This window comes from Gambusia affinis, linkage group LG18, assembly GCF_019740435.1.
Source record: "Gambusia affinis linkage group LG18, SWU_Gaff_1.0, whole genome shotgun sequence".
In the NCBI taxonomy this organism is placed as follows: domain Eukaryota; kingdom Metazoa; phylum Chordata; class Actinopteri; order Cyprinodontiformes; family Poeciliidae; genus Gambusia; species Gambusia affinis.
The window spans coordinates 9,932,487-9,958,003 of NC_057885.1; the positions used below are offsets into that span (position 1 = coordinate 9,932,487).

General features: G+C 39.4%; 1 protein-coding gene across 1 annotated transcript in view; it reads left to right on the top strand.

The window, feature by feature from the left end:
- Positions 1-1,966: 1,966 nt before the first annotated feature.
- Positions 1,967-25,517, top strand: part of vax2 (ventral anterior homeobox 2) — a 29,644-nt gene continuing 6,093 nt past the window's right edge. The window contains exons 1-2 of the mRNA XM_044097353.1: positions 1,967-2,956; positions 7,195-7,382. Coding sequence (XP_043953288.1) covers positions 2,728-2,956; positions 7,195-7,382 — 417 coding nt within the window. The 5' untranslated portion in view covers positions 1,967-2,727. The remainder of the gene's footprint in view (positions 2,957-7,194; positions 7,383-25,517) is intronic.

Here is a 25,517-nt window from a genome sequence, read left to right on the forward strand (position 1 = left end):
TGAAAAAAACCCCGAAGTCCTTGAAACTACAGGGTGTAAAACATTATTGACATAAAACTTTCTAAAGTTCTTAGCAAGTTGGATGTTAGCATTAGCGCAATGGCAAAAAAGGTTAAATTCTTGCTCCAACACAGAGAGTTTTGTACTTTCAAAACTCAACTTAAAAACTAACTTACAGTTAAGAAACTTAACTTTCTGGTTGTCAATCTAAACATCAAGCTAGCAGGTGTTAGCATTAGCGCAGTGGCTGAACGGGTTTGAAATAAACGCAAGCATCCATTTATACTGCAGCACAGAAAGTTTCCTAACTACAAGTCTATTGACAGTCTCTTAAGTTTGATTTATAATAATTTATAATAATACACACACAAACATATTAACCTCACAGTTCTCTGCATCAGTTACCATGGAGACCAAGGAGAATGACAGCTGATTGAACCGACATAATCAGGTTGCAGGTTAGTTTGGTTATAATTTAACAGTTAATTAACATGATACAATAATGTCTCTGATTAAAATTTAAATAATTTTAAGTGCTAATATATAGTATTTGTTTTTACAGAACACTTTTTGGTTCATTCAAATGCAGAGTTTCTTAAATAATATCCCCTTTCTTTTTTTTAATAAGGAATGTGTAGATATAAATAGTTTTGTAAAGCACCGTGTGACACTTTCCTATACATTAAATTTTCTCATAGGACCAAATTTAAAAAACTGCAATCTCTAACCACCTTACAAGACAAACAGGTCCAATTCATATCCAGTTTTTAGTCCCAAATTCAGTTCATTCCAATATAATCACACAGTAAATTCAAATTCATAGAGTCTCGTATTAAATACCAATTTATTCTGTGCTCATAAAATCCTGACAATGCTAATTCTTTCAAGTCTTCCCTTGTAAGTCTGTAACAAACAGCTACACTGAAAATGTTGAATAAATTCAAGGCATTAATTTCAACCATGTATTTATTTATTTATTTATTTATTTTTTACATTTATTTAATATGGTTTACAGTGAATAAAACCCCCAAAACTCCAGCAGATGTTATGACTCCACAAACCATCACTGACTGTGAAAACTTCACATTGAGCCTCAAGCAGCTTTGGCCGAGTTCGAAACAAAATCTGACAAGAGGGCTTTGGACCACTGAGCAGCAGTCCGGCTCCTTTTCTCCTGAGTGAGACGCTGATGTGAGACACAGGTGAAGCTGATGAAGTTGTTTCTGGTTCAGCAACGCCTTGTTAACGCCAGGAATGTGACAGATGTCGTCCATGTCCTGGATACATCTTTGTGTTGGTGGCTCTTGAAGTTTCTTGTCCAGTGTCTCCCTTGAATGGTCTTTGTTTTCACATAACTTTCCATAAAATATATACTCTATGTAAAACTAACATATTCAGCGATGGCCTGTACCTTTCTTTGTTTGGAGGGTGTCGGTTTTCAACTGCGTCAACTATCTTCCCTATCAATACGAATCATTTTCTATCCCTCTTGTATAGCGTTCAGCTCCTCTGTAAAAAAACAAAAAACTGAATTTTGGGTTTTCTGTAAAGTCGCTATCAGCAGAAACGAATAGGAATGAACACTCTCTGTGTTACGAGTTCATGTAATTAACTATTTATTGAAATTAATTTCTAAATGTTTTAATGGAGACGCACCTGTGGGTTGCAGTTCGCGGAGTTGAACTCACAACCATCGCCTCGTCTCCCCTCGCCTCAACCCTGTCAAAAACGTGCCCTGCCCGCCGACCAATCAGCGACGCGCCTGCAGTCGGCAGGAAATGACGTGCGGAGATCCTGCCTCTGTAAAACAGAGCGTATCAGCAGAAACATTATCCACACGTCCTCCCCTCGCCATCCTTTTTGCTCTGTGTTTTTGAAGACGGGGTGGAACCTGCCGGTTCTGCTCGCCACGCAAATTATAAATTACAAAAAAATAGTGATAATAACAAAACCTAACAAGGGCGCGCCAAACTTTGTCAAGGCGCCCGCTGGTGTTTTCCCATTTCCTACCAGTCCCCATCCAGAAGGGCTCTCTGTCTAAGACATCTTTTTATTTTTTTTCTTCTTCCTCCTCTGTGTGCCGACCCCCTTCATGTGGCACCGCCAACACACACTCCAAGGATCCGCAAAGGCAGCTGGAACTGAAGTGAAGCTGATCTGGACAAAAACCAGCTGAAACTTTCCCCGGTTTGTTTTGAACTGTAGCCGCTGCTCAGATTTTGTTTTTCCTCTCCATCCTTTTCCTGCGCGTCGCCTCTCACTTTTTTATTTCGTTCTTCCTTCCTCCGTGTGTGAGCGTGTTGGTGGCACCTCCCTTGCTCCTCAACAGACCTTCACCATGCATCTCCACCTGCACCTCCTGGCTGCTGAGTAAATAATAATAACAATAGTAGTAATAATAATAATAACAATAACAATAAAAACGGCCCGAGGTTTCCTCCCCTGAGCCGGCCGGCTAGCCCTCCTCCAAGTTCCGACTCTGGACGGTGCGTCATGCCGCCACACGTGAAGTGCAAATCGGTTCCGCTGCTGGACCGCGACGTGTCTTTATAAGTGGATCTACTTGTTTTTTTGTTTTTTTTTGCTTTTTTGCTTTGAGGGAGAGGTGGGTATGCTCTGCTCGTCTCTGGAGAACATTGGCAAAGAGCAGAAAGTAGAGAAGAGCGACTAGAGAGAAGGAAGGAAGGAGAAGGGGTCGTCCTCACAGAGACTCGAACTTAGTTGTAGATGTTCGATCAGGCCACGACTATGGGAGATGGGAGCCACCGCTGTGGACCCAACCCGCTGGACAGGATGGAGGGCAAGTGCCGCCCCGACATGGGCAGCAGGTCCCCCGTGCAGAGCTCCACCGACACGCCGGGGACCTCCGCGTCCACGCCGACGTCCTCCAGCGAGGACGGGCACGACAAACTTCTGGGAGTGGACCCGGACTACTGTCGCCGGATATTAGTGAGGGGTAAGTGGGCTCCACGGTTCACTCAAACTATAAGCACCAAAACATGGAGAATCAGCGGGCGGGTGGGGCTGTTCTAGCTGTAATTCTGGTCAGAAATTATGTTAAAAAACGAATTTGAATTCGCAAGCACTACTGTGATTTGTTTAGAAATATATTAAGACTTGCGTTAAAAAAAAAAATTAAAAGAAAGAAATCTAAAACGACAATTTGGGTTTAAAGAGATGCACTGTTTCTGTACAGACTGAACTTTCTGTGAGAGTTGCAACAGAAGAGCACCTCTGCTGCTGGGAGGACTGCAGAGACCTGCAAATGTTAGTACAACCAGCAGCTCCAGCAGCAAATCAAACGTACAAATATAGAGATACACGAATGTTTTAAACATCATTATTTTCATGCACGTACATCAGGGATATTTATGTCTAAAACATTAATAGTAGGCCAATTACACACTTTATCAGTGCAGCCTAAATAGTCGCTATGGACGTTTAAATGATTGTTTGGTTTAACCGATAACGTTTCCATCGTTCAGATTTCTTTTAAAAACATATATCCAACTTTAAAGTAAGAAACGTTTGTTGCCAGAGAATAAGAAACCCAGAAACACTGAAATTCGTCTCCTTGAATTTATTAACGAGCGAAACATAAACACATCAGCATTACATCAACAGACACTGGAGGGGAACCCCCCCCCCGAACAAAAACAAAAAACATACAATCAAATTGTATTTCTGTGACTTTCTGCTAAAGGACACCAACATAAAACTGAATTCAGATCCACACCCTCCTGCAGGAGGTCACCACAGGACAGGCAGCTCTTAAAACACACACACAGAAACCCGGTGAGTGTATTTATTATTATTACTAATTTAAAAGAAATGTAAATAGCCTAGAATATGTGTGTTTCTGTTAGAGTTCAGTAAAAATAATATACACTATATAATTAGCTATTTTATATCGATAAAATTAAAACGAAATTATCAAAGCACTATATTGTAGTTTGTTGTCTTGTAAGGTTTTAGTGAAACATGAAGCGATTTTAGGCAACGGTGTATTTTCAGAGTTCCATACATACGTGCAAATTCCTGCTTAAAGGTAGGAGTAAATATTTATCTTAAAAATATGAACTAATTTTGATGATCGAATATCACCGAATACTTTCTTCTTTTTCTTTTTTTTAACAGATTTTATGTGTGCTTCGCTTCTATTTTTTATTTAGTTTTTTTTTTTTATTGATGCTGTGAAAATTCAAATAAGCATAAAAACCTTAGAGGTTGCCCCTGCAGCTGTGTGTTTACTGCAGATTTCCTAAGCGGAGAAAGTCAATATGTCGGCTCATCACGCTGCTGCGGCGTGGCGATGCTGAGGAGATGATGGCTGCTGCAGAAACAGCCGATTTAAAGGAACAGATTGCTGAAATCCATCGCGCAATGATGAACGCGTAATAGACAAAAATAAGAAATGGAAACACACACACACACGCACACACGTGCGCGCACCCTCCCACCCACACACACACATACAAAACAAAAATAAAATAAAAGGGTACGTGATAAAAATGTATTGAATAAAATTTAAAATGCATTTAAATAAAAATTTTAATGAAAATAAAAATAAAAATCGACCTTAAAAACGCTACAGTAGCTACAGCGAAACTAAAAGACAAAAGATCAAAATGTTCTTTCCGTGGTGTTATTGTGTCTCTGTGATTAATAAGCAAGTAAAATGTTAAAATGATCCCGGACATATATTGTTACGCTAATCATCTTTATATTTATATTTGCTTTGGTTTATCGGGGCCGCCTGGGCGATAACACCGTGTTACGGTAACATCAGATGTGCATTGCGGTTTGTGATTCAGCCTCCAGCAAGCATTCGAACCGCACCGCGTTACAGGAAACAAGCAGGTAAAAATCAGGCATGAGGGCCGGTTTCACCGTCCAGCTGTTAGTCAGTGAACGTTTTCAGAGGTGGGATTGTGCTTTTGAATCAGAATTGCTCAGAATTGCTTCGGATTTGTTTCCCTTTTTTTCTTTCTTTCTTTTCCTTTTTTTTCTTCTTTTTTTTTCGAGAGCGACCGGGGTCACAGAGAGGTCAGCAGGTCTCCCTACACAGCCGCTGCTCTGCGTCCTAGAAAAGCGCTGCACAGTTTGAAATGCTGCTTCAGTTTGAGGCAGAGAAAGAAAAACAAATAAAGCATTTCCTTCACATTTGCATGCGTTAATGTCTTTTTGCGGAAACATTTGTTTACCTGTGACACTATGAGGCAATATATATCTATATATGCAATGTTGGCATTTAATCTGTATTTCTGCAGATTAAAGCAACATGCGGAGTCCATAGCAGCTTAAATAGCTACGATTTACTTTTTAATTAAGTGGGGGGGTGGGGGGTGGGGGAATGTATCCGATGTATCCGAACAACGATTCATCAGCACGTCTGCAAATGACCATCAAACAAGCGGAGATGAAACTTTACCTTAAGCTTCAGAAAATTCACCCATTCCAATAAATAAATAAATAAATAAATAAATAAATAAATAAATAAATAAATAAATAAATAAATAAATAAATAAATAAATGTTTGCAGGTATTTTGGGCCTTTTTGCTCCTCGGATTGAAGGTTGCTTTCCGTCAGAAACACTCGCTCCGCGTGCAGCTGCTTCTGTTTCATATTTAATTCAGCGCTCTTCATATTTTATTGGACTGCATATTTTATGAATGAACAAAGAGGAGTTTTTTTTTTCACCGCTGCTGCTGCTGTTGAGTCCAAGAGCTGTGATGAACAGGAACATTCACAAATAAATAAGTCAATCTAAAAATGTATATATGAAAAGAATAAGCAAATAGATCATGTGTCTTTATTTATTGATTTTCAAATAAATATCAATAATATATTATTAACGATAAAAACCTGCACAATTTAATTGCTTGCCAGAAAGGCAATTGTTGTTTTGATACGGCTATTTTATTTTCTCTATTTATCTATTTATTTATTTATTTGTTTATTTTTTTACACGCCATTTCAGATCAGTATGGAAAAAAAATGTCCGTAAATTGAATCAAATAATTAAATATAAACTTAAGTAAAATAAAATAAACCAAACAACAAGGACATGACGACATCCTGTAAATCACGGACAATCCGTCGAAAGGTAATAATGAAAAACATGTTTACAGCAGATAAAACAGTAAACAATCAGAATGAAGCTTCAGAAACCGGCCGCTTTGTTTGCCTGCGCTGCTCTGGTTCACTGCTTCAGCTCTTATCAAGAGAAACTCTCCACCAATCAGATCTCTGCTTGCCTGTAGCTACATGACCACGTTTATTTATTTATTTATTTATTTATTCCATTCATTGTACCAACTAAAGTACAACACAGAAAAAAAAAACGTAAACATTGTTTTTTTTTTTTCTTTAAATATATATATATATATATACAGCTGTGCACTCCAGTGTTTAGCTTGCTGAATACTTTGTGTCAGGCTGCGTTACAGTCAAAGTCTTTATAATTACGCTCTTTAAATCAGACGAATCACGGAGCATAAATTCATGGGGTTTCTCAGTGAGGCATGCATGAAACGTGGGTGTCCACTGCTCGAGACAAATGTTATTGAAAATAAAACAAACTTGGATTTTTATTAAAAAAAAAAAAGAAAAGCTTTTGGGTAAGTGGTCGAAGGGCTTTAGGGCAATTCATTCCTAGATGTAAAACCTATGCCAACATGACACTCTGCCAATAAAACATGGAAGACGGTAATGAAGACAAAATATAGCTACTGCATGTATATATATATATATATATATATATATATATATATATATATATATATATATATATATATATATATATATATATATATATATATATATATATATATATATATATATATATATATATATATATATATATATATATATATATATATATATATATATATATATGCACATACACAAATCAGCCGTCCATTCATGCTTTTGTGAGCCCTGAAGCCATATGCCTTTATGTGTATGCTCATAAATATTACATCAGTGTGGCACCGTATATGGGCCTGAGTCACACCAGCCTAGCAGGCATTTGTTATTTTGTTATTTCTGTTTCCTGAAACTACCGAGCTGTTGCTCAGTTGGTTTTTATTCCCGGCTATAATAATAAGACACTAGCAGGTCATGATTTCATCATCATAAACCACGTCGTGCGGAAATACACCGACTCTTTGTGCTTTCCAACACCCACACAGACGCCAAAGGCACCATCCGGGAGATCGTCCTGCCTAAGGGCCTGGACTTGGACCGGCCCAAACGCACTCGGACCTCCTTCACGGCCGAGCAGCTGTACCGCCTGGAGCTGGAGTTCCAGCGGTGCCAGTACGTGGTGGGCCGGGAGCGCACGGAGCTGGCCCGGCAGCTGAACCTCTCGGAAACGCAGGTAGGAAGAGCGAAGAACACCGGCTTCCTGGTTCCGAGCTCTGCCGAATGTACGACACGGTTCGTTTAAAATAACCGTGACGTCAAACAAAGAGCTATTTTACTCGGTTAGAAACGATTAATGTTAATCTGAGGCGTTGCATATGTGGATAGCTTACAGGTGCGTTTGATTGGTAAACATTGAATTATAAAGGTTCACAGGTGTGTGCGGAGTCTTTGATGTGCTTCTCAGCCAATCAGAGATGGAGAGAAAGAGCGAGAGGTGGGGTAGGATGGGGGGGACTTTGATGCTCCGCCCAAAGCAGCTTCTTACAGTTAGCTTGAAAACAGCCAAATTTAGGGCGAGAAAGATATGAAATACAAACAAGGTTGGGCCAGAGAAGATTTTAAACACACACAGCAAAGAAGGGAATGGGATAATATTTTTTTTAAAAAAGAGATAAATTACTCATAAGTGGCCCAAATTAAATTTTTTTTTATTTTTTATCTCGGCATATGTTCAGACAGAGGGGAGTTAAGCGCACTTGGAGATTAAACCAGTAAATACCTATTCAGCACTGTCAGCATTACAATGGAGGCTTTTATCATGGAGGACATGGACGAGTTGCGTCTTATTTCCTCTGGACAAAGTAAAGCAAACCCTCATACATATAAATGTTCTTTATAAATGCTCTTATGCTTGGAATGAGCCATGAATAAAAAAAAAGAGCAGCAATAAGAAAAGAGAAAACATTGTTCACTCTTAAGAACACTGTAAAACGAAGGCGTCAAGTTAACCCAGAAGACAAATTTGCTGAATATCAACAATCAAACTAAAGTGGATTTTTATTTTTAAAAATCTGGTTGAATGTTTTATTCATATAAATGTTGATAGTGGAGGGACCAAGCTGAATTTGACTGCGCTTTTATTTTTAATACCTCGGATGAAGCTTTGATGTATGCAATTTAATTTGAATCTGTCCGCACAACATGACTGGATTGACTTGATTGTGCATCTATGTATACAAATTGGACCTGTTTGACTTGTAAATTGCTTTCAAATGAGATTTATTTTGAATTGACACCGTACGATTAAACTGAACTGAACATAATATTGACCAAAAGCAGCGCCACCAACAGAGAGGGATGGGGGGTATTCAAAACGGCCAGCAATAGAAAATTGTCAAGAGTCTGACATGCATATTTTTAGGAATATAAACTCAAGAAAGCAGAGGAGGCACATTAATGAGTTTAGGTTGCAGCTATTTATTAAGTTAAGGCGGCTCTCTGCCTAGGGCGCCACTGTGTTTGGGGATGGCGCTGAGATAAAAAACAAAAGAAAAAAAAGATGACATTTATCAGAAGCACCCTAGAGAAGATTTTCTGTCCCTTAATGACAAGTTCAGTCAGTCAAAAGAGGGCTGAGGATCTGTGTTGTGTACAGTATAAGTACTGCAGGGAAATATATCTGTGCGCATGACTTTTAAAGCTAACGTTTGTATATTTCTCAAATTTCCAAAGCAGCTCTGAATTAAACAGTTTTCTGGACTAAATTTGGTCATAAACCATTCAAATCGTACATGTATGTGAATTTATATCCATATTCCTGAGGTTCTGGTCATGTCAAAACCTGGACTGAACTATTCCACTCTGATCACAGATTCATTGAATCCCTGTTTGGGTTGGCGAAAACTATAAATACATGTATTTTTTAAAAAAAAGCTAAAAAGTTACATTTTTAAATCACTTCTCTTGGGCACAAACAAGAACCTCACTGAATGCTGGTCACATTTTAGAGTTACAATTTACAGCTTACATTACGTTATTACTGGCTAAACTGTTATTTTTATAGCTGAAGTTTATTTTTGTCATCACGTTGTCCTTTCTCAAAAGTTAACATTTGAGCCAAATTATGCTAGAAGAAGCTAAAAGCCACTGCTGAGCCTTTCACCCATTAGACCAGGGTGTCATAATGACAGCATTTTTACAAAAATGCACCGCAGCTGCAAAAGGAACACAGCTGCTGATGTTTAGCCAAACAACATGTAGTGAAACAGAAGTGGGACGGAGCTTCAAATGTGTTTCATTTCAGTTTCAACAAGCAGTGGCTGTGTCAAGGCCTTTCCTCTTATTTTTCACTTTGCTATCAGCATGTAAAAAAAAAAAAAAAAAAAAAGACAAAAAGACAAAGAGACCTGTTGCTGCTGAAAAGCGCACAGGAACGTCACGCACCACCACTTGTGGCAGTAAGACCACCGTCACATCCAGAAACAAAAAAAACAAAAAAAACAGACTTTGTCGTGCATGGAAAGAAGGTGTGTGTGTGTGTGTGTGTGTGTGTGTGTGTGTGTGTGTGTGTGTGTGTGTGGGAGCCTAGGGCAGCCGCTGAGGCCCTCATTAGTGCTGACTCCGGGGGTGTTAATGTGAAGGCCTCAGCTTCCTGCTGCTGAGGAGGAGGAGGAAGAGGAGGAAGGCTGAATGAATGAAACTTTCTCCAAAATACCTCCAATGGCCTTCAAGTGCAAGCAAACTCTAAATCATTAAAAAGCACCAGTGCGCCATAACATTTATTACCTGCCTTGAAGCACCTTTTAGGAAGGATGGAAAAGGCTTTTAGTTGGCATCAAGAGCGTTTCTGCTCTCTCATTATGATACGCGCCGCAGTTTGGGAAGGTTTTAAAGCAAATGGTTTATCCGCTTAAGGCTAATCATGCAAAAGAGGAAGAAAGAGCTCTTAAAGTTACATCTATCTATCTATCTATCTATCTATCTATCTATCTATCTATCTATCTATCTATCTATCTATCTATCTATCTATCTATCTATCTATCTATCTATCTATCTATCTATCTATCTATCTATCTATCTATCTATCTATCTATCTATCTATCTATCTATCTATCTATCTATCTATCTATCTATCTATCTATCTATCTATCTAATAACCATATTTTAAATATAAACTTGCTTTTTCTGACTCAGCAGTCTGTGATCACTGTGCCCCAAATGCAGGAAAAAAAACAAAAAAAAATGAAACAAACAGAAAATGAATGATTTTAATTCTTCTTTATTAACCAAACCACAAGTTTTGAGGTTTTTTCTCTCTTTTTTTTTTTTTTTTTTCGGAATAACATATTCACATTTAGGGCTAAATGAGAAATTTTGACCTGACTTCTGAGTTTGGATCTTTTTTTTTTTTTCATGTTCTGAACTTTTATTGTGGCGTTTTGGATGTAGGTGGCCGTCTCATGTAATCTCTTCACACACACTAGTGAGCAGATGCCTCCTCTATTTCTCTTGGTTCCTTCATGTTTCCCTTCCTAGCAGTTGGACCATCTTGTTGCCATCGGGCCTTTCCTTCATCTGACATTCTTCCTCTGTTGCTTGAAAACAAAAATGCTTTTCCAAGAACATTTATTTCAGCAATTTAATGTCTATTTATTATAAGAATTACATGTCAATTCTTTTTGTTGTTGTTGTCATGAATGCCATCATTAACTTCAATCCTCACCATAACTAACAGGTATTCAGCAATTTAAACAAACAATTAAAAAAAAAAGTTAAAATGGAGGTTCTCCCAAAATGCTCAATGGGAAACATTTGGCACCAATAGCCAAAGTTATGCAAAACTTAATATAAATGTGTCCAGGCAGCCATGAAGTTTATTCTTTTGCACTAAAGCCTAATGCACTGTGTTATTTAACATCAAAATAATAAAGAAAAAATAATATAGCTATATATAGTTTTATTGCCTCTGATTTTACATCAATTAGTTCCTTTCATCCAGTTTTCAGCACTGAGGCTGTACAAATAAACTTAGAAACATTCCCAAACAGAATAGCAGATAAAACATTTTTTAAAAACTGACAGAAAAAATAAGATTATTTTTTAAAGACGAGCGAATCCACGTGACTTCTCTGAATATATCTATCTAAACCCCTGGCGCGTCCATGTGCGTCATTTTTGTAGCTTTTGCGCATTTCGCGCTGCGTTCAGAAGCGAACCAGAACACATTCAGCACCAGTGCAATTCTAAACGAACAAAAATACTTTATTTATAAAAGAAAGTACAAACGTAAGTGAATTTTTGCAAATATTTTTCACACATCAAAAAGTGACTCACCGCAAATCAATGCGGGATTAAAAAAAAGCAGATGAATGACAGAATGCAGACAAAAATATCTGTCAAAACTTTAAAAAGTACACTCCATTTTACATTCCATAACGTATTAAACTTTCGATTACTTCTCGTATTTTCATTTATATTTTATTAATCGTACTAGTTTTGTTATTTTCAAAAGAAAAGCTGGCGTTTGGAAACGTTTCTGTTTTAAAGTAAGTGTTCGTGTGTATGATCATAAAGCGGCGACGTGACGCAAGTAGAGAAAAAAAGTTTTCTACGAAACAACAACAGAAAAAATATCTCTATATATATTTCAAATGTTGACATAACTTTATTCAAGAAATATATAATTTATGTGAATATTTGTGAAACAAGAATTAGCAGAAGGCCTTTTGGTCGTTAGAACTTAATCAATCATGACTTTATATTATTCTTTTTTTTACTACTTTATTTTCTCTCTTATTCCAGAGTTACTAAAAATAAACTTTTTTTTTTTCTCTTTTGAGGCATTTTTAGCTTCGAGCTCGCATTTATTCCTTAATTAAGAGGATTTATTTTTTTGAGTCAACTTTTGATAATTTTTCTACACAATGGCAGCTCATTAATATTGTTTTAGATTAGTATTATAACTCCAGCTTTTGTCTTGGAAAAACACGGATTTCTTTTTCTTTTTTAAATTCATTTTTGAACAGGCCACTTTAATTGTGAAGTCTTAGCGCCGCGCGGTAACAGGAAGTGGGGGAAGCCCTAGCCTGCACGCGGGAGTAAAAGCCTTCGTCGCGGCGTCATGTGGTACCCGCCCGGAGCTCTCCCTTCGTCCCGGCAGGTGGCTCCCAGCTCCAGGGTAACACACCCGGGCGGAGGAGGGGAGCTGCGGGCTCCCAGCCACAGAGTCTGCAGCTCGGTCACCGCGTTACCGTTTCCCTGAGAAATGAACCCAGACCGCCGCTCTTATTGTGAAGGCCTGTCTGACTCCAGCAGCTTCAGAGGAGTAGCGGGGGTCAATTATTTTTCGGGGTCATCTCACGAGGTTCTTAAAGTTTTCCCTGAAGATGTGAATTAAAACATACTATGTTTTTTTTTTCTTTTTTTTTTTTTTTTTTTACTTTTAATGCTCCTCAACGTTTTGTTTTTTGAGTTTCCTGATGTTCATGCATCTCCTTGCAGAAGTTTTCACCACTCTTGTTTTTTTTGTTTTTTACTTTACATTTGATCAATGTTGCATTACTAAATCAACAGAGTCCAGTTCAGTTTAGTTTAATTTCAGCACACAGCCCAGCTGTTCTGTGAAGACCTAAGAGTTTTGTTAGAGAGGAGCTGCAGTGAGCCACAGCTCAGGTGGGAAATTAAAACAAACGGTTGTGCTCTCCACAAATCAGGCTCTTTCAGCAAGAGTGGCGAGACAAAAAATAACTTTAAAAAAGTCAGAACAAGTTCTGTTTAAACAAGCTGTGGAGGGGACACAATTAACGTGCTGCACTTTTTCTTGTTAAAGATTTTTTTTTTTTTTTTTTAAAAACAAACAAACAAAAAACATGTAGCATTTTCCAACCAGATCATTTTTTTATACTACTTTATATTGGTTTATCACACAAACCCCCAAATGAACTGGAGTAAAGTTGTGGTTGTAACACGACATATGGAATAGTTCAAGGGGTCTGAATGCCGTTGGACGACCCTGCAGGTCGTCGGCTTGTTTGCACTGAGAAAAGCCATTGAATTAATTGTCTGTCGGAGGGAACGTCTGAACAGCCTTCAGCCTGCAGAAAGCTGCAGCCAGCGGGCTCGTTGAATCCTCTTTAATGTTTAATGTAAAGCTGACAGAGCAAAGACAAACGATCGTGTTTTTTTCTTTCCTCTTTTGGCGGCTTTCAAGGAGGGACTTTCATCTGACACATTTCTGCTGTTAGGAAGACGTCTGTGCTGTGCTGGCGCTCAGTGAGGGACAGGTCAAACTTGTCTTACATGCAGCCAGTGGATAGCCTTTGTTAGCTCACAGAGCTACTGAAATCACCCAACAAAAACAGCCTGACAAAGGAACGTTCAGCTGAAAACCAGTGTGGTTATCCAAGATTCCCAGCTTTCTTTTTTAATAACATTTACTTTACTGCTTTATCTTAATCGTAAATCTTCTACAGCATCTGAGCCACACACTTGCTAAAGCTGTACTTTGTGTGATTTATAGGAAAGTGAAAGCAGGAGAAGTTTTAAAGTTAATCGAGAGTCATGGTAGCTCTGCAGAGATCAGCAACTCGAGTGGGAAACTTTGAGTCTCTTGTGAAGTGTGGTGGTGGCAGCGTCATGCTGCGGGGATGTATTTGTTCAGGGGCTGCAGAAGACTTGAGTCTGAAGCTGAAACCAGAAAACAAGGAGGGATTTTCACAGGCAGGCAGAGCTTCAGGTGGAAGAGTTTAGAGCAAAACAAAATCCTGCGCTATACTGGACCAGTCAAAATCTGGACATAAATCCAAGGAAGAATCTGTGGCAGGTTCTGGAAACGGATGTTCGGATTGCTCTCTATCCAGCCCCGCCAAGCTAACATTGGGAAATGTGGCTCTGGGAAATTTTTTTATTTCAGATGGAAAACATTTGAAAACCTCGTATTTCTTTTCATCCGTTTCCATCCGTCGCAGCTTTGCATTACTTTGTGTCGGACCAGAACATAAAATCCCAAACAGAATACACCAAAGTTTATGGTTCCGATGTGGCAAAAGGAGAAAACGCTTAAGAGCCGTGAACAGTGTGCGAGGCGGTGCGTATGAAAGAGCCTCAGAGCCAGCAAGCCTTTCTAGGACAAGCTTGCAAATTAAAACGCTGCCGTTTGACCTTTGTGGGATGAAATCTCAGTGTTCTGCAGCCCAAAGAGCTCGAGGTCGGCGCCGCCTCCTCTCTAAAGCTTTGTGAGCTGTTTTTGGCTGTGTTGAAGAGTTATTTTAAAAACACACACACACACACACACACTTCACTTATCCAAACAAAACTAGCTTTATAAGCTGAAATCTATGAAGCCACTTTGTCCAGGATATGTTTTTGTTGTCCATCCATATAATTATCCTTTCTAGCCACAACTACAGGTATCACAAACAATAAGTCAGCCAGACAAAATCTCTGTTATTATCAACCGCATCACTCACATACATCCAAAACAAATCTGATTTTTCTCCTTTTACGTGATCTGCTTGGAAGTTTATCTCCTTTCCTGAAAAGGAGGGACCATTTAGAAGATTTCCCTCCAGTCCTACCACGAGAACAAGCTGTGGTATTTTCTCCAGCCTTTGCGTTATGTGAGCCTTTACCCTTTCTGAGAATATACCGCCAGGCTACGAGCCTCAGGGTTCATAAGCCCTCTAAATTTAACGGACCCTCCTATGATCTGCGCATGAGCTGCATAAGATTTTCTCAGAACGGCCCTAGCGCTTCTGGGAGAACTGATTAGTCAGAGCCTTTTATCTGTCCTGGTAGCGAACAGAACCGGATGTGCAGCAGGTGGGCGGGTTACAGGGTTCTAATGATATGTCAGTGTTGTTGGTTTTCACTGTAGTTTTGTCAAATGGAGTAAAAATATGTAAAAATTGATTTTACAGGCCGATGGTAGTAGAACGGGAGTGAATCCAGTCATATAAATACTATTACATGGACTAATCAGAGTCTAAACACAGCCTGTTGTATTTAGACTCCGATTTAGCAGGATATTAATTGGACTGCATTACAAAGTGTAAGCAAACCTTTTTGACAGTTCAAGTAGTGTCAGAAATCTGAGAAATTAATAAATTGTGCAAACAGTCCAGATCATACTGAAGACTAAACGTTACATTTTTAGAGTGCTAGAAGACTTCTTGTGCTGTTTCCTTTTGCATGTAGTGAAATCTAAACCTTCTCCAGAAAAATCACCCTTTTCCCAGTTCAAACGTCCAAAACACATCTACATTTAATTTACTCAGCATATGTGGTTATTTTATTGTTAAACAGCAATATCAGTTGGATATCTCCTCAGCATAAGCGTCAAAACCAATAAATGTTTCAGCGATAATAATAACATTGCTGCCAGCAAAATCTGATTGCATGGCCTTGTAGGTATGATGACATTAAAGTTAATCTATCTAACGACTGATTCGTATCGTTTATCATTTATGATGATAAATGTCTTATCGCGATAAGAATTTTGATTCACTGTTGTCACAGTGCATTTCAATTAATCACCCCAGACTTGTCCGTACTGTCAAGTTTGTTAGCTTTAATATTGCCTCTCTAGTTTGTTCAGTAAGAGCATCATCAAAATATCAATAAATTTGAAAGCGTGATTAAATGCAGTTAGTGTTTTCAGCTGAGTGATACATTTTTATGTGACTGGTGACCAAAAGAAACATATTACAAATGGAAATGTTTTTCAAGAGCAGTATATGTTCAGTCACAGCTTTACAGTTACATAAAAAAGGGAATAAATAGTTTTTATAATCACTTTTAACATTATTATAATAGTACCAAAATATCCTGATATATATATATGTGTGTGTGTGTATCGCCCAACTTTGCCTGGAAGTGGACTAAACTCTGCAAACCCAAATTCAAACCCTCCCGGAGGTCGAACTCAAAGCTTTCTTCAGTTTTACACATTAATATCACAAATAATTCTTTCATTTACACAACGTACTATTGGCTAAACAGATTTATTCACAGTATCACAGCCGTCTCCGTGCTCTGCAGCACGACGCCCAGGGGAAGATGAGATATGCGTCTTCTAAGTGTGAAAGGCCTCATTGTGAGCATTGTCCACCATGTCAGCCCAGACAGACGATGTCTGGCCACTTGTCTGGAGCACAGCGGACCCAACAGCGGTGCAAAGGCGCGCAGATGTGGGGGGCAGGCGGCTGCACAGAGCCGGGGCTGTCCGCTGACAGTTGGAGAGGAGAAAGAAACAGGAAGGGAGTGTGTCAGACAGACGGACGGACGGACGGAGAGACGGAGGGACACTCGGTGCCTTTGTGCGTTCGGTCGCTGGACGTAACGCCGCGCGGCGTCGTGTGTGAAAACAGGAACTTTAGACTGACTCAATGATGGTCAGGAACAAACCTCTGAGGCGCTGATTATCTAATCAGCTGATTAGATAATCAGCGAAAACACAATAGCAATTAAGTCGTAGCCGAGTCCGTCCTTAATGACTCGCTCGGGCTTCATCAGCCTCTGTTGAAGGAGCCAGGGTAGCGTAATTCTCCAGGCATATGGAACAACGTGTAATCTTTCTTCTGACGTGGAAATAAGGAATCAGTAAAATTAGATACGGAGGTTTACACACACACACACACACGCACGCACCCCCCCCCCCCACACACACACACACGCCTACACCTTAAAGTCTGACCTCCTGTTTTGTGAGTGAACGGAAACACCTGCAGAGGAACTTCTAAAACACAATTCAGGTGATCTAGCGGTGATTAATGGTTTCTACAGTCAGCTCAGCAGGCAGTGTTTTATTTTGAAATATTGAGGAGTCTTGACTGTGCAGGCCTTTGAGCTTCATCTGACCGGACTGCCGCTGCAAACACGTCGTTTATTTTCTGAACGTGGAGCTCACACCTAAATATAATCACTCTCCAAAATCTTTAGGCTTGACTGAAGTTTGAACTCCACGTTGTTCAGTCAATCAAATGAATAATTTCTTCTCAAGTCTGGAAATTGATTCCTGTGCTCTGTGCCTTGCATAGCTACCCTTTTTTATTTTATTTAAAAAAATTTTTAAAACATTTTTGTATATAATCTACATGATTAGAGTAAATGCATAGTGTTTATTGAAACAGTAAGGCCCAAACGTATTGATACCTTTAGCTGATGTCAGTTTGAAGTGATCTTTTTATTTCACTGATATTTTTCTAGTATTAATACTTTGGAGTCCAGATGAAAGATGATTTTCTAACTTCGAAGACTTGAAGCTAAAGATTAATTGTCAAAATACCAGTGGAAATACGCAGTTTGTCAGAATTATGAGACAGTTTTAAAGATTTGTTTTCTTAGAGGTACAAATAGTTTGCGCAATGTAATTGTTAAAACCTAAATAAAGACAGAGAAAGATTTTTATTAAAAAAAAAATAAAATAAAAACTTTTATCGCTTAGTGCAATTACATAAGCTTTGAAAGACAATGGTTATTATTTTATTTTATTCAAGATATACATTTGTTGCGGCCTTCTAATTTCCAAATCCAACAATTTCCAATAAAGGCAACTGGTGATCTGACTCTTGCACGCACTTGTTTGTAAAAATACATACGCTTCATTTATTGCAAAAACACAGTCAAAGCAATTACTAAAATTCTCTTACAACTTAGTTGAAAAGGAAAGTTAACTTAATCTGATGTTTCAAGTTCAAAAAGTGGTAAAAAAACAAATCATTTCACAAAAACATCCCACCGTCACACCGGACATTTACCAAGCAGAAGGACGTCCTCCCACGGTGTGTTCTCACTTAAATTAATGGGAGGGTCTAAAAGTTATCAAAGTAATCTAAACAATTCCAAATATATGTTTAAACAATGAGTACAGACTTTGGTTATAAGCTAACTAAAGTATATTTTAACTGCCCAAAGAAAAACTACATCGACAGAATGAACGATTTACAGAAATTCAACAGAAACGGCCACAACGATTTTCTTCTTTCTTTTGTCTGAAATGCTTTTTGCTAAAAGCTCATTCTCAGTCTTATTTAAAAACACACAGAGTCCTGATGAGTTTGAAAAACTACACATTTTTGACATCTGTGATGGTAGGGCATAAGGTACAGTTGGTTAGCAGGTAGAAATTACTTACTAAGTTTTATGGTTTCTTCAATATGCCACTTTCTGCTTGAGTTCTCCAACATTTTTTAATCTCTCTCTTCCCTCTCTTAACTTTCATGTAGAGGGAGTGTAGACCTTCACTCAGCCTCGTTTGTCCTGGTTTTGAATGGTATGTCCTCCTGTCTTTTGAAGAATAATGGGCCTCTTTGTGGAGGTAGAATATATTTAAACTTGATGGAAGTAAAACGTTAAAAATAATTCCCCCCCCATAATGAGTCTGTAATGAATCCCAGTCCTTTGGTAAAACAAATAAACGCAGAAGCATCACGACTATGAAGAAAATCACAAATAATTGTTCTGCGATCTAAAAATTCAACGCTTCTTTGCTTTCACTTTTCCCACAGAGTCAAACAAATTTCCTAAAGAGATGAAAATCTGAGATTTGGGGACTGATGACGTGTGGGGCTGCGTTTCCCGCATGTTTCGCTGGAAATGGAAGCGACTGCAGGGCGACGCAAAAGTGAACCTCATTGGACGGCATCCAGATGCTTAACTGTGTTTTTTTGGCAAATGAGCGGGGCTGGCAGCGTGGGGACCTGAGCCACGTGGGGAGTGGACAATCCACAGAGAGCGGGACGTGGGAGGAGCAGAAAGACGGGGAAAGAGGGATGAAAAAAGAGAGAGAGAGTAAAACAGAGAGAGAGAGAGAGAGAGAGAGAGAGATGGGCTTCATAACACTCCCAAGTGCTTTTGCACTAAGGAGGATTAGTCAGCCATATCTACCAGCCATTCAGTAAGACGGGGTTAACCCCCAGCTGAACCATGACCGGAGCTGCTCTGAGGTCTGGAGGTCAGTGAGAGCACGATGACGCCGGCGACAGCGATGACATAGTAAAAAAAAAAAATATATATATATATATATATGTATACAGTATGTTAAGTTGACGTCAGGCTGGAGAAAACAAATACGTATCAGCTCAGGAAAGAGGAACGTTGTCATCCGTCAAAGACACACGTGTTCACAGGAAGCAGCGCCGAGGTGACGGCGAACCTCACAAGCAGCTGACGTCAAAGCCAGCGGAGTAATCAGAGCGCTGACGTAACGCCGTAGACTCACACTCCGAGATTCACACTCCGAGATTCAACAGACAACATCACACAGCACTCAGTCATTCCTTTCTGATATTATGGTGGGCCACAACAAATTTGGCCCAACAACGGCAGAAATCCCAAATACACTCCAACATGATGAGATTTTAATCCCGATTTAAACTCCAAGAAACAAACGGTGAGATAACTAATGATCCAAGTTGCTTTGCAATGCAGCCAGGGATGAAGAAAATATCGCAAAGGTAGAAAGTACATGAGCAGCGTTCAGTCAAATTAAATTTAATTTCATTGATACAGCACCAAATTTCCCCAAGTATTACCTCAAGTGATTTTACAAGACAGAACTGATTTATGTCCACGATTATAGCTCTACATTTGATTCAGTCCAGGCTGACTTAATCCCACAAAATTGTAGTTTTCAGATTAAAGTGCATTCAGTCCAGTATCATCTTTCCATTGATCACATCTCCTTGCAGTTTTCTCACCGCCTGAAACTTTTCACATTAAAACCACAAACTTTGTGATGTAGTTTAGTAGGATTTTATGTGATCGAATAGTTCAAAGTCAGTCAAACTGGATTGACGGAGAGTTACTTTCAAGTCACGCAGTATATGGATTTAGTTCAGGAGTTTGACCGTATGCGTTGATCTAAACCTCTGGCTGAATGTTTAGGGTCGTTGTCCAGGTAGGAGGTGAACCGCCGTCCCTCTCCCACGTCGTTTTCAGCCTCTTCTTTCAGGACTGACATGCGTTTGGCTCCGTCCATCTTGTTCATGAGGGGGCGTTATGTGTCCTACCTGAGCATCTTCTTCCACGGGTTCTCGTACGTCTTTCTTTCAACTCTGGTTTTCTTCTTCTGGTTATTTTCTATTAGATTTGTTGACTGCAGCAATTATTGTTTTGTAATATTTTATAGAAAATATACGAATATATTCAAAAGAGAGAATTTATCTCAAGGGAATTACTGTTAACATAAGGTTTCACCTTTCCAGACTGAACTGAGCAAATTTGCAGTACCGTGAATCCGCCACACGGGGCGCTGTCTGAAGAATTCCAACAGGGGCAATCTTTTAATAGATGCTAAATTGTGAAAATAACTTGCTGGATATTGAAAGCTCCAGTTGTTGTGGATAACTGGGCAAAATATATTTACTCACAGGACATTTAAAGAACTGCTTACAATTCAAATAAGGAAAAATATCCAGGCAGGGATTTGAAACATGGGACATAAAGGGCTATAAAATAAAAAAAAGAACAAAAAACAAAACAAATTGCCCCCTCTCTCTCTTTGATTAATGCTTTCCTCAGCCTTGTTTGAGTTTTGAGAAGAGGCCATGTTTTGATAGATTTGTCACGTTTTTCCCTTTTTGTGCTCTTGATTTTATTGAGGATTGTCAGACAAAAAAGGCTGGAAATAAAATTTGCATTACCGTAATGCAAATTTACCGCATTAACATTGTTCAGGTTTTCCTTTGTGAAACACTTAAAAACAAAATCCAATTTTTCCTCTTTTTTTTTTTTCATTACGCACTGCCATATATGCACAATGTCTATCGTATAAAATTTACAAAAATGTGTTGCTTCACCATCACAAAATATCAAAGGTTTAGTGGCATCTTACTCTGTAAGATATTGTCAAATGCCAGGCGGAGAAACATTTGCGCCCTGATCCTGAGCAGCAGCAGTAGAGATGGACAACTCCTCACCAATTTGTAAAAAGGTCTTCAACTGTTCCTGATCTCATTAATGAGGACCAAGGAGAAGCCCTTTTTTGTTGTTGTTGTTGTTTCCTTTCCATGATATCTGTGTCCTCCGTTTGGGCACGTCCTGTTCCAAAGCTCCTGTTGTTCCTGGTACGGTGTTCTTGGAAAAAAGCGTGTTTTCACTGCGCATGCCCGTCACATGGCTGGGATCAGCGGGCCTGAGCGGGGTCACGGCGAGAGCAACGAGCTGCTGCAGGGGTTGTTAAAAGTGTGAAAGAGTCACCCGGCGTCCTCATCAAAGCGCGCACCGGCAGAGCGCTTTATTTCACCGTAGGGTTTTCTAACACTCGCATCCCTCAGTTAATAATATTTCCCATCAGCGCCGCTTTACGACGAGGCGCTGGGAGGGGAGCCATTTTCCCGGTCCCATTGTTTTCCCCGCTGCTTGTCTCTGGTTCGGTTCTGTGTTTTTCCAGGGCTAAGCAGGGTTTATAGGTGAGTTATCAAATGGCCACTTGATCTGCAGCCTCGGTCTTGATCTGGCTTAACCTTTCTACCTCTGGCCCAGTTTACCAATGAGTTCACAACTGGCTCAACTGGCCGGCGCGTGAATACGTCCTTCGTCCCATGAACTTGAGTGTTGCTGCTCGCCGCCTCCACAAAACCTGCATCTGGTTCACAGGTTGCACTTCAAAAGTTATTGCAACGTCAGCAGATAAAATGTTTTATTGTCAGGAACAATATTTGGTTGCATTTTGAAAATCTGGGCCTGTCGCAATGAGCAACGAATCGATTAGTCGCATGATAAATCATTTGATTTCCATTTGCACAATTTATTGTTTTTCTCTTTGACAGAAGCCTCCAGCCTGGTGGGTTTGTCTCAACCAGCGCATTTTTGAGGGACAGTTTTGTGTACAGAAACTTTATGACGCATTTTATTTATTGATTGGTTTATTTATGTGGAATATTTAAAATCCCTTGTAATCCAAATGTAAAATCTTCATTAGAATTGAAAGTTTATTGGTCTTTGAGAATGTGCTCTTGCATTCTTATGCCGTTGCCATTACATTACCTGAAAATGGTCTAAAAAAGCAACAATGTTATCATTTATCACAATAACTTCTCGGACAATTTATCGTTCAGCAGATTTTGGCGTCGGCTCATATAGGACAAAAACAGACAGAAGCCAGTGAAGAAAAAGAGTTTGAGTTGCAACCAATATTATCCAGAATTACTATTGAAATAGTTTGTTGTCGTAAAATCAAACATTCCTAATCTGGTCCCTACCATTTAATGCTTCTCTTTTCCTCTCCATTTTGTTTCTTCCTCTGTCAAAAGGAGATTGTAGTGGCATACGTAGCACAAACACAGCTAATGTTTTGCACAGATGGCACCTATTCCTTGTTTTGTTTTGTTTTTAAAGTAAAGCAGTACATTTAGGGGAACCCTTATAAAGATTTGGGTCTTTTTTATTTGGGAGCAGCAGGGGTTTGTCTAATGGCTAAATGCTGATTTAGGTTAATCTTTTAAAATGTAGCTGTTTCCTCATTGCACCTGCTCCCAAAGAGTCGGCTCCCAAATCCCAAAAAATACAGGAAACCACACTCCGCTGTTTCAAACAAGCAACATATATATGACCTAAAAACATAACAATGCAGTAGATTTAACTTGGCGTAATGTTTATTTTAGCACGTTGCACCCTTGGGTTTCCCCGCCGCGCTCGCCGTTGGTTGGCGCTCTCGCCGTAGTGCGAGCGGAGAAGGCCAGAGGGTGAAGCCCGGGGCAAACGCAGGTCACGCCAGATCCAGATCTCCCTCGGTAATCTCTGCCCCAGCTCTGAACTCTGGATCCCATTAACTGGGATTTATATGTAATAGTGTAGTTGTACCAAAGGCAGTATTGCTTTCTCTTCTGCTCATCATTTCCATCCGTGTAATAAAATCCCTGTAAAACATCATCAAGCTTTTTTTTTTTTTTTTTTATTCCCCCCTGATCTTTTTTTCCCCCCTCCTTTGGGAAGAGGCAGGAGGGCTGCAATGTGAGCAGAGGTCTGAGCCACGCCCTCCACGCAGGGATAAAGGAAAGGGATTGGCTGAGAGTTTTATCTGCTGTCAAAGCCTTTTTAGGGATGTGGGTGTCCTGGACAGAGTTGGCACATGAGGGGAATTCACTGTAAGATCTAAAGATGCAAATGGAGGAGATAAAAAAAAAAACGATACCTAGCATGAGAAGAGGTTTTGTCCCACCCTGGGTGCCTCCTTCCTCCTCTGTTTCTCTCTGGATTGTGCAGTGAGACCCACTGTTTCTGGTGCTCTTCCCCTGAGCTGTGGGATCTTCTCCGATCCCATTATTCGCGCCGAGGTCTGTAGTGAAACCCATGAGCTCACTTGACCTAACTTCCTTTTGAGCCTGCCTTCGCGGCGCGGTGATACGATAGTTTACACCCGCCAGCTTGATTACCAACCACACCATCGATCTCTTGCTTCTTCCTTCGGCAGTTTACTGACCAACTGATTCGAACGCTGCAAGAAATAAAGGTCCAAAGATGGGAAGCGACTCGTTGTCTGAGTTAAAACAATAACACAATAACACATCGGAGGAAATTTTAAGCAAGAAAATGAGTTGTGAGGCACTGTTGCACTTGTTAGATTGGATCAGTTGTAGCATCTAACCCCACCGACTCTAATCCAAAGCTCCAATCCTTTTAGCTAGCCTGGCTACTAATGACAGCAGATTGTACCTCCTGCTACATCCCTCTGACTGATCTAATTCTGTACAGGTGGCGGTAAAACTTGAAGTTTACGATCTTACTCATACACAAACTTGTTTTTGTTTTTAATCCTTACATCAAACATAATAGTAGCTACCTGTCTATGAAAATTTAACTGAGATTATAAAACAGTGAGTAGGGAAGTAAGCTCTGTGCTAAAGTTGAGACTCTTATTTTGAAGAGATTGTGGGAGTACTTCCTGCTTTGTGTTGACATATGTCAATATTAAAGAAAATAGATACTCTGTAGAGAAAGAAAATAGAGAGGAAGACAAGAGCCAAACTATTTTTGACCAATTATAGTAGCTGGCTAGCCATTAGCAAATAATGATGCTAACTTAGCTCTTTGCACTGGGTCTAGCTAACTACACTTCAGAACTGTTTCATTAAGGGTACTCAGGCTGGCTTTGGTTATATGCAAAGAAAGCTTTAGCATCAATTGTTGAAAGGTAAACACAAATTAACTGAGTTAATATTTAAACAATAAACCAGGAAGAAATGCTATTCCCCTCCTTTTATTGTGTGCCTTATACGACTAAAGTAGGGAACTTGGATCTGGGAATTACATCAAACCCAACTTGATTTCGCTGAAAACAAGTTGGATTTACTAGTTGATAAGCTACATATTCAAGCTAGCTACTGTTAGCTTGATTATGTAGCATATCAACTGTTAGCTACTGTCGTTAAGTTACTTGGAGCACTGTTAGCACAGTGTAGCCCAGTGCATTTATCATTTTCCCAAAAAATAACAAGCTACATGATAGCTGGGGTTTCTCAGCATATTTCTTTGCAAACTCTTTTCAAAATTTTGTACAAAAGGAAGTTCTATAAAACTGTGCTTGTGAAGGATTTGAATAGTCAAAAGTGCAAAAACGTACACTTCAAGCTAAAGGTTAGTGACCATTTTTCAGTTTAACCATATGGGAATCTGACTCCCAGCAACTTAGAAATATCAGCTACTGAAAGGCATATTTACTCTGTATCCTCATCTAATTATAAAGTATCAATAAATGACTATGTGGGATTTTAAAGTGGCGACAACCTGTCCAGGGTGAACCCCGCCTCTCGCCTGGAACGTTAGCTGGAGATTGGCACCAGCAACCCTCCTGATCCCACTAGGGTGTTAGAAAATGGATGCATGCTTGAATTTTTAAAGTAATTTTTTTATTTTCTTTTTTGTTTGATTTTGCGACACAAAAAGAAATGATTGACAAAGTTCTTCTGCTGTGCTATTGTTTCCAAATTGCCATCATATTTGTAAAACTTGGTACTTATAGATGAGATTATTATCATAGAAAGCTTTAGAAGTACTGACAATACTAAGAGATTTTTTCACTGTTACTGTAAAGTAGCACAAAAAAAACCAACAAAAAAAACAAACATCTTTACAGAAAAGGGTGAGTAGAAATATGGCATCCATACTTTGCGCTCTAGTTTCTCTCTGTAAGTTGCATAACACAATTTGAGTCCTTAGAAGCTAAAGTGCTTTGAGCAGTAATATGAAGTATTTTATTAAATACATTTAAGACGGGTATATGAGGACGAGTCTGCAGGGAACACAGAGTTTGTCGTATCTTGGTGAGCAGTGGATACATTATTCATGCGCGTGATTCCTCTCAAGCCACCGAGGGTTCAGGCTCTTCGTCCGGCGACCTCCCGTGACCCGACGGTGCCCTCCACTCTTC